At 46.4% G+C, this 18,128-nt stretch overlaps 2 protein-coding genes across 2 annotated transcripts; one reads left to right on the plus strand and one right to left on the minus strand.

Annotated features, from left to right (window-relative positions):
* The first annotated feature begins 12,742 nt into the window (after positions 1-12,742).
* LOC147984363 (uncharacterized) lies at positions 12,743-13,379 on the plus strand. Its single transcript, XM_087539746.1, has 2 exons — positions 12,743-12,922; positions 13,038-13,379. Exons 1-2 carry the CDS (start codon positions 12,743-12,745, stop codon positions 13,377-13,379), a joined length of 522 nt encoding a protein of 173 aa, XP_087395872.1.
* A 3,223-nt stretch (positions 13,380-16,602) lies between these two features.
* On the minus strand, positions 16,603-18,121 carry LOC147984364 (uncharacterized). The gene is made up of 2 exons (XM_087541066.1): positions 17,243-18,121; positions 16,603-17,158 (listed from the first exon to the last, which is right to left on the minus strand). Exons 1-2 carry the CDS (start codon positions 18,115-18,117, stop codon positions 16,603-16,605), a joined length of 1,431 nt encoding a protein of 476 aa, XP_087397192.1. The 5' UTR covers positions 18,118-18,121.
* Positions 18,122-18,128: the final 7 nt, after the last annotated feature.

Genomic DNA, 18,128 nt, shown 5'->3' on the forward strand with positions numbered 1-18,128 from the left:
CTTGTGGCCCACGCGATCGCTAGAGCTGGGCAAGAGCGCTGCGCTACGCGTGAAGCTGAGGAGGTGGGGGTCGTGCTCGATACAGATTCAACGGGCACGGGCGTTGCTCGTCCTCGAAGAAGAGGAAGCAGGCAGAGGAGGCGAGACGTGGGGCGGCTTCAGTCGATGCGGGGCGCGGCGGTAGATGGAAGTCCTGCTCCGGTAGATGAGAAATATTTCTTAACTAATTATGGTGGTGACCCAACACTTTTGTAAAGTATTTAAATGCCCTTTTGTGAATATACAGTGGCTAGAAACAATTATTAAATGCTTTTTAAATAATAAATACTAAACTATCTTATTCGAACCTCAAACTAAATGTGCCAGTGGTATAATTAGTAACATTAATTTAGTTGCTGATTAGGTATTTTATAAAGCTAATAAATAGACAATCAAATAGAAAAACAAATGTATAGAAAATAGACAAAAGAAAAATAAACACAAAACTAATCTACTAGGCCCTGTGGCCCATTAGCCAGGAGAACGGCCAACCCACCCCTATCACCCCCTTTTCCCTCGCTACAGGAGGCGGAGGGGGGGGCGTGGCAGCCATCCATGGCGTTTTGGCCGCAGTGGCGGCCATCGGCGACCCCTGCCCTGACTACAAGACCCCGTCGACGTGCCCCAAAACCCTAGCCCCAAATCCCCCATCTCCTTCGTTCCCTCGCTTCGCTCTTCCCCGAGCACACCCGCCCGCAACCGTTGCCGTCGTCGCGTCTTCATCGTCACCACCCACTGAAGCCTCTCCTCGCCGCTAAAACATGTCTAGTAGGTCCATCTCGTCGCCTTCATCCTCTACACGGTACCTCATGGGCTGGATCGCCGGCAATCGCCGCAATCGGGTCGTCTTCCTCGACTATGGTGGCCGTGCTCATCCACTCGATCGGCAATGCTTCGACCCGCATCGTCTTCCTCGAGCTCGCGTTGACCTCGCCGTGAGCTTCCACTGTTCCCCCCCCCCCACTCCTTTTTGCTCACACACGTCCCCTAGTCGTATCTGCCACCATGGATGGAACCCGCTGCCCGCCACGCTCACTGCAGCCGCCAGCTCCCGTACTCCCCGTGCCCGCCCCATCGCCTGTGGCCGTTGGTTGTGCATTGCGCGCCCCTGCTCACGCCTGCCGCGCCCAGGCCCGCGTTCCACGCCGTGCCCGCAGCTATGCGCTGCCCCGCTCCCCCGTTGTTGCGTCGCTGCCGCCCGTTGTGCCCGACGCTCACTACAAAAAAAATACACTTCCGTGATGATACGTGTTTGTCACAGTAGGTCGCTCTTTTTGTCATGCATGTACATCCATGACAAATTTATGACAGAATCAGGATAGTCATACCTGTGCTGTCGTAGAAGTGTTCCATGACATGACCAAAATTATCATCACGGAAGTGTCCACTTCCGTGACAATAAATCATGCGTCACAGAAGTGCTTTCGTCAAGGGTGACCGACACGTGGCATCCACCGTAACGGAATGCCGTTAAGCTATCGGGTCGGGTTTTGGATTCGATAACCCGTTAACAGCCCCGACCAATGGGAAATTTCCACGTGTAAAATTCTTATTGGCCGGACGAAACACGTGTCAGCTCGTCAGTGGGTCAGATGGGCGCCTATGATACGTCGACACGTGGCACGGCCCAATAGAGGCCCATTCCTGTGAAAAGGCCGACCCGTTTGACTTGGTTAAAAGGTGGCGGGCCGGCCCATGGAAAGCCTGTTAATGGCCTCTTCGCATATAGCCCATTTACAGCCCGCTAACCCAAGGCCTGTTACGCCCTATCCGAATTAGGCCCGGTAGCGTCATTTGGGCCATCCAATATGATTCCAGCCCGTTTTCACTTCTGGCCCATGTATGGCCCATGACGTCTTTCGGCCCAGATGAGGCCCTATGTAACTCTTGGCCTATTAACGGCCCGTGGTGAAACTGGCCCGTAATGAACAGTGTATCACTTTACACCCATTAACGGCCCGTGGTGAAACCGGCCCGTAATGAACAGTGTATCACTTTATACCCATTAACGGCCCGTTATTCCGTTGGGCCGTTTCCAGCCCATGTTATATTTCGGCCTTCTCAGAGCCCATTTATTCTTGGGCTCATTTCCAGCATTCGTTTACTTACGGCCCGTTACTGTCATTTTCTGCTTGTGGGCCAAATTCAGCCCGTGGTTACAGTTGGCCCGTTTGTGGTCCGTTAATACGTTGGGCCATTTTCATAGGGTCATCAAATATGGCCTATTAACGATGGCCCGTTACGGTCGGCCCATGAACGGACAATTCGAACTGTAGCCCGTTTACAGCCATAATGCGACCTGTTATTGGCCCATGTTTGGCCAATCGATCATACGGCCCGTATAAGGCCCATTGATGATATAGCCCGTAGAAGGCCCATTGTTTCTACGGCCCGTAGAAGGCCTACTGTTTCTACGGCCCGTAGAAGGCCCACTGTTTCTACGGCCCGTAGGAGGCCCAGTGTCACTACAGTAAATATTAGCCCATGGTTATTGTGGCCTAGTTTAAAAAATAGGTTATTGCAGCCACTAGTTAACCGCGGAAAAAGAACTGCAATGACTATAAGCAAACAAATAAACAAGACAACAAGGAAATAAATAAGCAAGCAACTAACGCTAGGCTATCGCGGCTATTACACATATTACATCCACTGGGCATCAAAGTTCGCCACCAGTGCAAATATAGGGAACAAAGCAGCATATCATATACACTGGCCGTCAAAATTGGCCACCAGTGCAAATAAACGCTGCAGCAAAACAAGAGCATAACTGAAACAACTTCAGAAGAGCTCAAGAAACGTTATCCTGGGTATCCACCATGCTGGCAATAAGCTTAGCAAGCTGATTAGCTTTGTCCTGTTTGGCGCTAAAATCCTCCGACGCTTGCTGTTGCACCAGAAAGTATGCATCTGAATGCTCCAGGGACTTTCGCAGTCCTTCCGCTTCTTGTCGCAGCACAACTGATCGATGCCTTTCAGCTTGTAGTTGAGACTCAAGAAATCGAACTGATTCAGACAGTGAGTTTGAATAGCTTGTGCAAGCGGTAGTGGCCAGTAACTCTAACACTAAACCAAGACAGGATGTGTCACTATCCTGAACCTTATCTGCATTACTTCCTTTACTGTTGCTTAATAAGGCACTCTTCCCCAATATTCTGTCAGCATTCTAAAAGAAGAAACAAGCAGACACATAACAAGTTTAGCATGTACTAGTATATGAAACTCATTTCGGTGAACCAGTTCATTAGTAAGGTGGACAGGATTAAACTACCAAGTCTTCTATTGCCAAGTACTAGTACATAATAAAAGCATCAAACAAACATATATCTATGTCCTATGGTAGCAATGGAATCTTAAATTAGAACATTTGTTCTTCAGGTTTAGGCACTTGTTCTACATGAACAGAGTATAGTAAGATGCAAGAATATAATACTTAAAAATAGAAAATGAGCTCATAGACCTTACCACATTCTTGGTTCGGGACCAGTACAGAACAAGGCGTTCCCAGTCATCGTCCAGTAAATGTGTCTCAGGAGAACGTAAGGGAATTTGATGAGTTTCTTTGCCAGTGAAGTACGTTTTCTTCAGGTAATTCTGTTACTGCCACCAAGCATTCTTGAAGATAGCAGAGGTATTAGCACAGGTTACCTCATCCTGAGTTTCCAAATCGGTCCTTCTCTGTAGAGAAAAATGGGAAAATTTGCTGTATTATAACCATCATGGAGGTAGGATGTATGGGACGAAGCAAAGTAATTGCCATGAATAACATTACTTACACATAACTCCTGGACAAACACCTGCAACTGGCATTTTCCTTCATCTTCAGTATAATATTTCCAAGATGGGAAGATACGCACATACGATTTAACAACATCAACTGCGATAGATGCTAAACTACGACTAGCTGGTTGTGCTTCCTCCACAGGAATAGGCGTACTAACTGGTGGAGTTGGGGTTCGCCGTGATAGTACTGGCCCTTTGGGCACTGGAGCTGCCTTACTAACTGCTCTTGTTTGGGAGCTCTGTGGTGGAGATGGTGTTGTGTCAACAGGAACTGGGTTACTATCGGCTGGGGTTGGGGTTAGATTGGGCGAAGCTGGTTCTCTGTCCATCATAGTAGGGGTACAATCTGCGAGAGTTTGGGATGTGTGTGGTAGGGCTAGTTCTTGTGCATGTACAACTGGGGTGCTATCTCCACCAAGAGGTAGCACTGTTTTATTTGAAGACCGGGTTTTTAGTCCGCTAGATACTGACATCACCCGCTCCAATTCAAATGGCTGATAAACAGGAAACATAGTTGAATGTACATACATTGTATGAGAGACAGATGCAATAGATGGTGTGGAAAAAAGAGGGCATGAAATAGTTGACATGTATATTGTTTAACTAAAATGGATAGCATGACATAATTTCACATATATGATGTCTATCTAAACTGGATAGCATAGCATAACATAATTCAAAGATATTATAAATAACTAAACAGGATCGCATGACATAATTTAGCTACATGTTATCTAAGTAATCAGGATTGCATCATTTAATTCACATATGTGATTTATATGCTAAACAGAGGGCATTTGATATGATGTCTGAACTAAGAACATGGTGTTGAATATTGTGTATATGATGTCTAAACTATGCAATGCAAGACACCGTATGCATGATATGAGCAGTATAACCGTGCCAAGTTAGAGCATACACCTCAGTGGGGGAATAGGACTGGTCATCTGTCTCTGAATCCATCTCCGAGGAGCTATCGGGACCCAACAAGAGATCTGCTTCGACAGGTAGCACTGTCTGCTCTGAAGGCCTTGTTTTCACTCCAGATTTTTCCATCTCCCACCCAAATGGCTGATTCACAGGAAGAGTAGTTTAATGTACAAACATTGTCGACAAATGGAAATGTAATGAAGAAAAGGATGGGCAAGATATCATTCAAATATATGATGCTTTGTTAAACAGGATGGCATTGCACATTTCACATATATTATGGCTGGCTAAAAGACATGAGACTGCATAATTCCCATATATGATATAGAAACTAAATAGGTGGCATTACAGAACATGTCTAAACTAAGCAGATGACATATATGATGTCAAAAGTAGGCACTGCAAGGCAACATATGCATGATATGACTAACATCATCATGCCAAGGTAGAGCAAACACCTTGGGGGGTAAATAGGAGTGGTCAGCGGCGTTCGAATCCACCTCAGAACAGATATCTTCCTCTGGATTACAATCTAGAGAGGGGTGGGGTGGGTTTGCCATTGAACCCACCATGGAGCGATGTCTGCATGACATTGTATTGCCGTGCAAAACTCTTCCCTTTTTCTCTACATGTTCAGCATGACTGTGTACAATAACTGACATGCATACAAAAAAAATATGGTGAGATTATGTAAGGAGAGCATGCAGAAATTTAGAGTGATGGTAACAACCAGTGGATCGATGTTTTTCCGTTGAACCAAAATAGCCCTAATGGATCGACGTGAATGTATAGTGATAAGTGATGCAACAAGTGTACAACCTCTTTGCCGTAGCCATGTCGACCTCTGCATTATTGGGTTGGTCGCTGAAGCAGTTGAGGCAGAGGTGGCTGTCGGAGGTGTGGAGGAAGATCTGAGGAATCTGTAGACGGCGTCCAGGGCACTGCTCTGTTGTGATGAATCGTTCTGTCGTTGGAGCAGCTTCGGTGAGCCGTAAGATGTCAAGGCTGAAGCAGCACAAGACAGACATCATCAATCTCAAGTGGGATTCTAATAGCATCTCCAATAGATGATGTAAAATGGATGTTTAACATCACCAAAAACCACCTGACTACAACAGATGAGGTAAAAACTGTTGACTCTGAACTTAACTGTCGAAACTGAAATTTACCGTGGAATCTGAATGCTACTGTCGAAACTGAACGCAATGGTAGCAGAGAGGCACTTGACATGTAGTTTAGGGAGGGCCTGCAGTTCATCTTCAATCTGCACCTCCCTGAGCCGCCAGCCACCACCGGCCGAACCGCCAGCCCCAGCGCCGCCTCGCCGCCCCGAAACAACTCGCCACCGCCGCCCAGCCAGCCCTCTAGGCCCCCCGCCCCCACCCTGAACCCTAAGATAGATAGTGGGGTATCTCTCCGGCGAGCCCCCGTCCCTGCTGCGGGTGGTTCTTCCTTAACTCCGGCGAGCCCCCCACCCCCTGAAAATCGACTTACCCAAAAGTCGATTCAGTCAACTGCAGTGTGGTTTAATCGAAGCAGAGCAGCAGCACGAGCGAGGGGGAGAGCAGCAGCAACAGCAACTGGGCGAGCGAGCGATCGAGCGAGAGCCGGAGCAGCAGCAGCAGATCCGGTTGGTATGGACGCCGCCGCCGAAGAGGCCTCGCACTGGGGGAGAGCCGCCGTGGAGATGCCGCCCGCGGTGCCGCTTCAAGGTAGCCACTCCATGGGGGTGCGGGATGGAGCACCGTCGGCACCGGGAGGTCGAGTTAAGGAGAAGGTGCGATACGATGAGTGTACAACCTCTTTGGTGGCGCCGAGTAGGCCTCGGCTTCGTCCGAGGAGTCAGTGAGGTTGCTGCGGTTCCGGTGGAGCAGGTTAAGGCGGCGCTGTGGGGATGGAGCAGCCGCGATAGACGAGGCGATCGTCGGAGCAGCTCCTTGGAGGTGGAGGACGGGGCGGCTGAACCGGCGGGACGACGAGATGGACGACGGATCCTCATCCGGGGAGGTGGACGAGGGACGTCGAGCTGTTGCGATGGACGATGTCGTTGGGGAAGAGGCTCCGACTAGGCAGCGGTGATGTGGCGGACGGAGGAGGGTGGGGTTTCACAGCTGGAGCGGAGAGGTTATGGCGGCCTGGGATTTCGAATGGCGAAAAGGGGGCGACGGGAGGGGTGAAGCATGACTTAGAAACGCGCTTGTTCAAAATGTAGGGTGTGTTACAAAAGTACCCCCTCCGATTTGAACTAGCGGCCCTTTCGGCTCAGGGTTAGAAGGGGGATTTCGCGTGTCGGGATTTGGCAGATAGAGGGAGTTTTCGCGCGCGTTGTAATTTCGGGATAGCAAGGCGCGGGTTGTGAAGGCGCCAGTTTTGGGAGCACGATATCTGAATTTTCGGGATATAACAAGACGCGAGTTGAATTTTAGGAACCAGCCTAACGTGTAGTAATATTGTACTTGTACGTACCAAATCAATTCACACTTCCCTCAACCAAAAAAAAGAAAAAAAAGAAAACTATTCACACCACACAAAGAGAGTCTTGCCCCATTTTACTATACAAATGCTATTCAAAGCTACTCCCTCCTTCCATCTATATAGGGCCTAATGCGTTTTTCGATGCTAACTTTGACCAAATATTAGAGCAATGATATATGACATGCAACTTACACAAAGCACACCGTTAAATTCGTCTGTGAAAGGTTCTTTCAATGATATAATTTTCACATTGTGCATGTCATGTACTATTAATCTTGTTAATAGTCAAAGGCGGTCTTAAAAATCTCATTACGCCCTATATAGATGGAAGGAGGGAGTATGAATCCATGTTATGTCCGATTAAAATTTTTTCGCTTGCTGTATAATGCATGTAACCTACTCATATCAACATTTTAGTGCATTCCAAATGTCTATACTATCGCTGCAATTCGAACTAAATTTGAATTCGTTTCTCTATTTCAATAAGAATCTACAATCATGATTGTTGCCAACTTCAACCATCATAGTTTCCTTGCTATCCGTCAGATATAAATCAGACGGCCTATAATGCAGGATGGTAGGCACACCATCATCAACAACTTCGTTTTTTATAAGAGTAGAGATAAAATATATTAAATGTAGTATGCCATGTTCATAACCACACCATGTGTATCACCGTTATATATATTCACACATCCGTCGGTTTGAAACACTATGATAAATTCTTCAAATATTCGAATTCGCTTTTTATAATGAAGTATATATGATCTATATTCGTCTTTTACACCCACACAACCCTCTTATCTTTGTAGCTAGCGCTAACTTTCTCTTGTGTATGCACACGCCCGCATTCCTCTCACCCTCTCTCAGCATTATCTAGCTCCATCATGCAAATTCATCTTTTCACTTTAGGTCGTTCACCCACGGTGTGTGTAGGCCCCCCAGCTCCTTCTTTATGGCACACATCGATCGATATGCCTCTCTAGCCAGGTGTGCCTAGCACAAACACAAGCTTACCTCTTCTCTTGTCACCGTCCATGCCTCACTCCCACCACTCTTTTCATCGTTCTCGTACTCGCACACTCCTCTCCCTCGATATAGTATGCCTCTCATACCACCTCCCACATGCATCCCTCTCTCTCTATCCTTCTCCTCGTGCCTCATTTGCTTCTAACACACACATGCATGTATACCGATCGATCTCCCAACATATACCTAGATCGACTTTAACTACCCCCATCGATCGACGTACCTCACAAGTTATGTCTCTCCTTTCTCTTACAAAGGGCGATTGATCTTCCTATGTAGTTACGTCTGCTTACCACAGCCACATCGTCCCCCCTCATCATTCGTGCATGCCTCCTAACCCGTCTCTCTCACGCACGTGCACAGACAACAAGCAACCATCTCCTCTCTTATTGATATTGCGGGCGTGCCCTCCGTTTGTCTAGCAAGCCTATCCCACCATTTGTTAGAAGCAACTCCACTACCACCCCCTCCAACACTCTAGCTCTATCTCTCTCCCAACCTTATTCATCTCCTGCACATATGCATGGATGTCGATCGATCTCCCTTAATACATGAGACAGATCGATCTCCTTAATACATGAGGTAGGCCTCTCTCCTCCTCCACACATATACCAGCCATTGTACCTCTATAGTTAATTGGGCCTCCCTCTTCCCCCACCACACACCGATAGTCGAGTGCTGCAGGTAGGTATCCATGCCACAGAGACAAACTGCACATGTCCCATCTCACGTTCCAGTAGGCCAGCCACTCTATATATTTGACGTGGGCACACACAAATTCAATGGCACTCTTTATCGATCGTGCGCACACACACACACACATCATCCCTCTCTTCAATTCTATGGACACCTCAAGCCGATGATACCTCCACTCTCTTCTTGTGGATCGCCCCCTCTATATATATGTTATATCCAGGGCTCTATTTCACACACATTGCATATGTTCAATATTTTGATTGACCCCCCCCCCCAAAAAAAACTCTCAAGAACCCACAGACTATATCTCTCTAGGTTTGTATCTCTCTCACACAACCCCACGTAGGTGGTGTACGTATACAAGAAGAGAATAGGTGCACCGTGCACGTACTCACGCTTCGTGCCCAGCCACACCCGCGCGGGTACACAGTGGAGCTAATTTCTTTATGAAATGGCAGCCCACGTGCTAATTTGAACGCCTGTAGCGGTTGCTTACCTAGGGTGGTCGTGTACCACGCGTGCACGAAACAAAGTTCGACTTGACGCGTTGCCGCGTTATTTTTAAATAAAGTTATAGTGCTCAATGGCATGTACATAGAATATAAAACGATTTTTATGGAGGAAAAGGTAGCCCGCTCTTCAGAGTATCTCACACAAGGCTCCGGTGGCCTCTCTCTCTCACCGTTGGTCACTGATCCGGCCGCATCCCGTCCGCCGGGGGAAAGGGAGTGCGGTGGCCTCCCTCTCTCTCACCGTTGGTCACTGATCCGGCCGCATCCCGTCCGCTGGGGGAAAGGGAGTGCGGTGGCCTCTCTCTCTCTCTCTCACCGTTGGTCATTGATCCGGCCGCATCCCGTCCGCCGGGGGAAAGAGAGGAAGTGCATCGTTTCTCCGTTCGACGGCGCCGAGGCAACACGTCCCGATCTACGGTACACGCCGTTCTCTTTGACCAAGCTCCGGCGCGGCAGGGCCTACACCACCTGCTCGTAGATTCCGCCCGCCGCCGCTCACCTAGTTACATCCCGACGACCTCCAGGTATCCCCTCCGGCCTTGCTCCACTGCCCGTTTTCCCACGTCGCTGCATGTGGATCTTCCATAGTTCTTTGCCCAAAACGTAGCTCGTCCAGCGTACTTTCCATATTGCATTCTCGTCCTCACACCATTTTAGACAAACACAACTGTGTTGTTATCTTCCCTTAGGACAAGGAACATGCTTTTTTCCGTCATCAACTGTTATTGGCCAGTAATTGTTTCCTTTCTACCTCTTTTTTGCAAACAGGGCTATCCATTTCACCTTGTTGCTATTGCGACCTTTTGGTGAACTGCACAAATCACTTTTTTCTTAAGAGTGTTTTGTGCAGTTGTACTAAAATGTCACACGGGCAACGTCTCTACATTTCAGTGCGATTGCACAAAGGGAGATTGGTTTTGCTCTATCCTCCTCATCCAACTCCGAGCCTAATCTTCTCCAACTAGTTAGTCTTAAGAGAGACTGCAAAGGTGACCGGCTTCTATTTGTGTGTTTATTGTTTCATTAGCAGTCCTCTATTATCGTAATCACACTTGATATCTTTGGAACAGGGACGCTCAGCTCTATTTTAGTGGAACTGCACAAAATGATCGGAATGTTGCATGCTCCAGACAGCTACTTTTTTTTCCAACATGCCTTGTTGATTTAGACAGAGCTGGGAGGACGTTGCTGTCAATGAAAGCATGGATCAATTTTAATTTAACACCTTCTCATAATTTTGTCTTCAGTTGTGATGTAATTATTAGCTCTGATCTGCTAATAATTGACATGCATTAGCAAGGAAGTTAGTTTTTTATTGTTTCCGAAAGAGCATCGATGGCAAGACACGCGAAACAAAAGCTGAAAGCTCACACCATTGTACAATTTCATGTCGCTGGAAAATTATTTGTATAGTACGTCAATTATGTAAACAAATGATGGAAGCTTGATAGCATTGCCAGAAGCCTCTTCATCATCCGGGTCCATGTGCCATGCACAAAATTATACTCCTTCGTTCCTAAATATTTGTCTTTTTACAAATTTCAAACGGACATATTTTAGAGTGTAGATTCACTCATTTTGCTTCGTATGTGTACTCCCTCCGTTCCTAAATACTAGATCAGGACCGCGCCTTGGCGCGAGGGTGCCGGTCCCAACATTTTGGTCAAACAGGTACATGAATCCAGATTTAGTATATGCGTATGATAATAATAATAGGAAGTGCGCTAGCTACCCGCTTTAGGTGCCGATCAAACACTGTGGAGCTGCGCATGGGGCGAGCATATCGGCCCACGCTGCTCAATCCTGTCTGGGCGTCGTTTCAATTGGGCGGCGGAGATGACGAATTTTTGCGCCTCGGGTTCGGTTCCTTTGCTTCGCTTTCTGTTTCTGGTTGTCGTGTGTTTCATCGCTAGAGACGAATGAGTTTCTGGGTGGATGCTAAGGAAGTATAGATGTGGGCTTGGGTATAATTCGAGACGACTCGACATTATTTCAATATTGTTATGTAGGTTGATGTGTTGGAGCTTTTGTGCTGCCTTGATGTATAAAAACAGAGAAATTCTAATTTTGATAGTTTCGCTGATACATCATCCTTTTCTCTCCTTTTGGATGTCTGTGAATTCCGACCTTCCCAATGGGGAAACAAATACTTAATTTAGTCACCTCACTTCAAATTTTCAAATTAGGTGTTAAACTAACACAATGTATTTTTATCTTCAACTTCTCATAGTTATGTACACCCTGACATCTTACATGTTGTAAAAGTCATGTTTCATTGATGAAATAGTACAGGGTGCCGAGCTCCTATATTTCAAGAAATAAAATCTTATGGTTATATTATATTGTAAATTGGTGCTACCACGCAAGTGGTGGATCCCTGTATGCAATACCAGTAAATTAACTCATAATCAACTCTTAGAATCTACTACGATAACGAAAAAGATAATGCCGAACGTCTGGTACCTCGCTCCTCCTCCCAAACGCTTTATCTAACACTGGTCGTGTAGCATGTACTCCTGCCACGTCACGGAGTATCTTGGCTCACTGGTCCCCTGCCACGACACGTTTCTCGTACGTTCGGTACATGTCACCCGAACGAATGGAGACTGCATCGGCACCTTATCCTTTCCCTGCAGGCTCGTCTGCTCCTTCCCAATCCTTCATTTCTAATCAGAGGAGAGTGAGGCGAGCTGGCCGGTCTTCTCTTTGTCGGGGACGTCGCCGTTTACTTGCCCGCGCCAACGGCCAGTTACTCGCCGGGATTCGCGGTGTGCCAATGTACAACCGCCTTCCAGAACCCATCCGAGTGGCGGCCCCATGACGCTCACGCGGAGGTCCCGACTTAGAAGTTGGATGAGCCTGTGCGGCTCGGGCGAATAGCTCCCATGCGACGTCGTTGGTGTGTATTGTCTCTCATGCAACGTTGTTGGTTGTAATAGCTCTCATGCGACATCTGCGTTGGAAAAAATAGCTCCCATGCGACACTGCTGCCTAATCCAAAGACACGTGTTTAAAACTCGAATCAGGTGAGCGGGACCCACAGCACGGGACCCACAGCATGGGACCCACTAACTTATCCAACTCAGCATTGGTCAGGTGAGCGGGACCCACTGCGTGGGACCCACTAACTTATCCAGGTCAGCATTGGTACAAGAGGACACCGAGCCATGCAGCACCTGAGCCCATCCTCGCCCCCCCCCCCACCCCCCCTCCCCGACCGTTGTTGTTCTTCTTCTCCGGCGACGACGCGCAGCAACGCCGTTCTGGGCCGCGACCTAGCAATGTCGAGCTCCGCTTCAGCCTCCCGCCGCTCATGGCCGCGCTATGGCGCAGTGCCCATGACAAGGTGCCCTGCATGCCCACGTATCGCACCCCTGAAGCGGCTAGTCACAACGACCGACAAGAATGGCAACCTTGGGCGGGAATTCGTGAAATGCGAGAGCAAACCAGAGCAGGGAAAGGTGAGATTTTACTTCTCAATATGCCAATTTTGGTTTTTGTATCCCAATTTCATATCACAATTTTTCCCCATTTTTCATCGGATTTGGGATTTAGGGTTCATCTTTCCAATTTCAGAAATTCAAGCAATGCACCCATTTTGAGTGGCTAGATGAGTACATAGAGCGGATTCAACTGGAGGGTGCATCAGGGGAGCTCGATTTACCGTTGGAGGCGGAGAAGTTGGGCAAGTTTGGATCGGGCGCTTCTGGATGTGGGGCCCCTGGATCTACCCATTCCATTGGGGCTACTGTGGGGGATGCAATAGTGACGGCAGAGCTGAAGAAGCTAAACAAGCAGATGAAGAAACTCATTGAATTGCAGAAGCAGGGCAATTTGATGGGGCTGATGGCCGGACTTTTTTGTGTTTGTGTAATTGCTCTCGCATTTGTTTATGTGATGATAATTAGTCGTAAGTGAATAGATTGGGCATCATTTGTAATCCTAATGATATGTATATTTGAATAAAAGTGTTGCGTTGTACGAATTCAGCATGTCCTCTCCACTCTGTTTCGGCCCCGTTTTTTAGTTCTTCAGTTCATCATCAGTTTCAGTTTCAGTTTCAGTGGTAGAGGGAGAAAAGGAAAAAAAAAGGTTCGTCCACAGTTGCCCGAAAAGGCCAGGCCCATATAGAAGTTAGGCAGGGCCGAATAGAACATATCCAGGCCCATTGATAAAAGGAGTGCAAAAAAAGTGCACACGGTCATTGACATCGATATATCTTTTCGGCTTTAGATCATTTCACAAATTTTAAGTTTCCTGCAGTCACCTTTTTTGAGATAACTCATCTGATAATTATTTGAGATATTTTTATGCATAAGCTATTTGAGATAATTATTTGAGCAGTCTTTGTGAACCAAAAAAGTTGCAATTGTTTGGTTCTAGTTTATTTCAACCAAGCACCATTTCTTAATATATTTTTTTACTTGTGCTATGGTGTTTTCAAAGTTTTTACTCGTGTGTTTCAACCGAAAAAGGTTGTGCCCCTCTCAAAAAAAGAAGACATGCATCTAGTGTGCCCCTAGTAGCATCTCCTTACAACATAGAGGGGCATCCCCTTACAACCAGGGGCGGATCCATACTTGGTCATGGGTGTACACCCAAATCTTTTGGCTAGACATTTATATATATGGTGTATACTTTAACACTTACGCATGTCATCAGCACCAGATAATTAGCATTTTTCTTGCCCATTGTCTTCAAATGCATTGTATACCAACTGTATGATTATGTAGTATAGTACATAATCTTTATTGTCAATTTCTTGGTAACGTACATTTTAGATACCAGATCAATTGTTTTTTAGTACACATGGCCACATAAATAAAATGCAATGGAGAAACTTTAGGACCGAAAAAACATATAGATAGATAGAGGGGCATCGGGTACCCTAGTAGCATAGATAGATAAAACATATAGAGGGGCATCCCCCCACTACATATAGTTCATAAAACATGAAAGTAAAATAATTAAAACTAGATATATAAAAGACACGGGCACACACGCCCGAACCAACACAAACACAAACTAGAGCCCCAAACTAGATAGATAGAAGACTCGCCCCTTGAACAACTCGTTGGCCCCTCCTCCTTGCCACTCCTTGGCCCCTCCTCCTTGGGCCCCTCACTCGTCGTCCTCCGGCATCTGGTAGGGGAGGGTGTGCATGCTGTTGGGGTGAGGGAAGATGTGGTGGAAGTTGGTGAAGATGTTGTAGGTCGTGAACGCGATAAACTCGCATCCACACCAGAACACCTCCCCGAGGAGGTGGTGAGCGTCGTAGGGGTTGGTGAAGGTGACGTAGAGGCCGATGACGAAGTCGTTGGGGCCGGCGTTGCCATCGTACTGCTCGTGGAGGTGGAACATGGGCGGAGTGCCCGGAGGGAGGTGGCGGTAGCCGGCTTCGAGGAAGAAGCGAGCCAACTCTCTAGGGCCCCTCCACCTAGAGATGGCCCACACCCTCAGGCTGTTCTCAACGACGACTCCGGCCGGGTACTGCCTCTCCGGCACGGTGCGAGGGCGACGGTAGGTAGGGCCGTTGAACTGCATGGTGGCTCGAGTGGTGGATTTGGCTCGAAAAGAAGAAGGGGGGAGGCTTGAGAGATGAGTGTGAGAGGATGAGGAAATGGTGCCCTTTTATAGCCGCGTTGCAACCGTGGTCAATGTGTACACGGTGCCCCTTCTCGATCTTTTTCTCTTCTCCGTTCGCACTGGCATAAGTAATTGCGGGCATTAATTCAAAAAATGGCGGCTAGAGCATCCAAAGAGGCACGGGCACTTGCATCGGCGGTGACGCCGCGTGGGAAACAGGCCCGTTCATCCGCGCGTGACACTGAAAAAGGAGCTGCACCACCGACGCGTTCGTCTCGTTCAAACATGCATTTGTTAAAATAGCTTAGATGCGACGTATCTATACGCTGCGCCCTTGCCGTACTCTGCGTCGATGCATGCATGCAAGCCCGCATGCAAATGGCTAGGCGTTCACGAGCAAAGAATAGCTAGGCTGCGACGTTGCATGGCATGCATGGGACAAGGATGGCCCACATGTCATTGACCCTGCCCCTCGCATGCAGCCCATCCCCCCTCTCGACGGTCGTGCGCACGCACGCCAGGCTTTGCCGGGCCCGAGCCGCTCGGCCCAACGGTCACTTAGATGCTCCCCCGCTCAACGTTATCTGTTCGTCAGAGAGAAAAAACGATGGCTAATCAGATTGGAGCCCACGGATCGCCCCCGCGGAATCCTTCTAGAAGTCCTATCCGACGGCCGCAGTTTGGCGTTAGGGTTAGATCGACGGTGGACGTTTGGTGCTAGGGTTACATGGGGTTTTGAGGCAGTCAACGGGGTTTTGAAAGGTTTGACCTAACATTCAAATGTCTATAACTAATTCAAAAAAAATCTAAAAAATGAAAAACCTGCGCATATAGCCTTTTTATGTTACATAGTTATGATATAAAATGATAAACTTGATCTAATGATCTTTGCATGAAAAAACCTTCACAAATTGGACTATCTCGACTGAGGTTGCATAGAGTTCAAAGGAGTGAGAAGAGGGTTTGAGGTTTTGAAAATGCAAAAAATCAAAAAACATCACCTTAGCTTCACTTTAGAGTGACTAAGGAGGATCTGAAGTTATTTTTGCATTTAAAATTTTTAAACTTGTTTTATTGCTGACTTTGTATTAAAGGGTGTTTTTTCAAAAATAAAATAAATAATATGAATACTTATTCAAAAAAAGATGAGACTTCGTATTGATCCTATATAGGTATAATATAAGCTAAGAAAATCTTTTTTGGGTGATTTTGAGAAGATCGAAAAAAACTTGCTTAGAAATGGGGCCGTTTTTCCTTACTTTGGAGCCTGTTTGTACAACATTTTCAGTGACTATGAGTTGGACTTCACAAAAAGGGTTAGATTTATGAACTAAAGTGCATAGTAGTACATAAAACGATGCAACATCACAGAACAAACAAATGAACTCAAAAAATATTGGAGATAAGTTCAAATTTGAATGTCGGTTCAAATTTGAATTTTATTTCAAGTCAAATCAACATCATAGCACATAAGTTTTCACATGAAAGAACATAAGTTTTCACATCAAATGACAACAAACTTAAGTTTTCACATCAAATTTGAATGATTTTGACTCTATTTCTTTTGCTTCTTTCTACCACTCGATTTCTTCTGCTTTTTTCTACCGTTTGGTTCCACGGCGCATAGTTTGTTGATGCTAATGCTCTTGCTTTTTGGCCCCTTGCAAACTCCACTAGACCCCCTCAACTTTTTCACCTGACCATGTCCCACTTCTTCAGTTTGCACTTCTTCAGTTTGTACTTCTGCAGATTGAGTAGATGGCACAAATTGTTCAACTACTTCAATTTGCAACTCAACACTTGGCAGCACAACCTCCAAACATGGCAACATAGTTGTCAAAGCAGATTCGCATGGCAGCACAACAGTTGCTTCATCTGCAATAGTTTCAGATTGCCCTAGCGTCTGCAAAACAGATTCAGTATGCATCACATCGTCCAAAACAGAAACACTTAGCTCATGTTCAGCAGTAACAGTTTCAGTTAGCTCCATATCTTTGTCACCAAACATTATCTGCTTAGTGCTCTTCCTTCTATAGCCATTGAGTCTTACTTTTTTCACTGGCCAGCATTGTTCAACAACAAGAGGTGGGGCTTTTTCTGCACGCTTCCTCCTAAAAAATAAAGCATTTGACTTGGTTAGATACTAGAACAAGTAGCAAAATCAAAAACTTGCAAAAACAGTAACATGAACATACTTTGGCCTATGAGGAGTGTAGATGCACTTGGATGAACCAATTCTGTGCCCAACTACCTCACACAACTTGCACCTATTTTTGTTACCTTTTTGAGCCCTTTTGGGCTTATCATTCTTTTCCTTTTCCTTTTTCCCCTTCTTACTACAACCACCTTTCTCAAACCAAGCTTTGAATCTACTCTGTTTAGGCCTCCCAGCCTTTCTTCTAGTGACAGGGGGACACAAGGTAAATTCTATTTCCACCTCAGGCCATTGAGATTGGTCAGTCAGTGCAGGAATTGGACTTGCATATGCAGCTTTGAATTTTTGTACTAAATAATACTCATGCAAATATGGGTGCATATTTAACCTGGGTTTAGATGCCAAAAAAAGTATGGCATGCTCACATGGTTTTCCAGTGTGTTGCCACTCTTGGCAAGTGCACTCATGCAACTCAGTATTTACCACATGCCTCTTGCCACTCTTTGTATCTCTAACTTCAGCACCCCACAAGGAAGATTTCTCAACAGATAGATGTGAAAGATTTCTACTCCTGTTGACCACCTGTTGTACCACTGCTGGAAGCTTGTCCCCTTCCAAAATATTAGCAATTTTTCCTCTCAACTCCCACAAACGCATCATCATGATCCTTATTTGGTCCACCATGTCATGCACAGGCAAGTCTTTCAAATCCTTCACTTTGTTGTTAAAACTTTCTGCCAAGTTGTTATTGATATGATCACATTTTATGGCAGTATTAAAACCTGATCTATACCACAACAGAGAATGGTGGGTGTTCAACCATGAAGCAAATTCATTATCACTACATGATGCCAATATCTTACCAAGGTGATAGGAATGTGTCTGTCTGGTGTAGGATCTTGCTGCTGGCCACATGCGCCCAAATT

This window comes from Triticum urartu, chromosome 2A (genome assembly GCF_056163025.1).
Source record: "Triticum urartu cultivar PI428250 chromosome 2A, HENAU_Tu73, whole genome shotgun sequence".
Taxonomy (NCBI): Eukaryota; Viridiplantae; Streptophyta; class Magnoliopsida; order Poales; family Poaceae; genus Triticum; species Triticum urartu.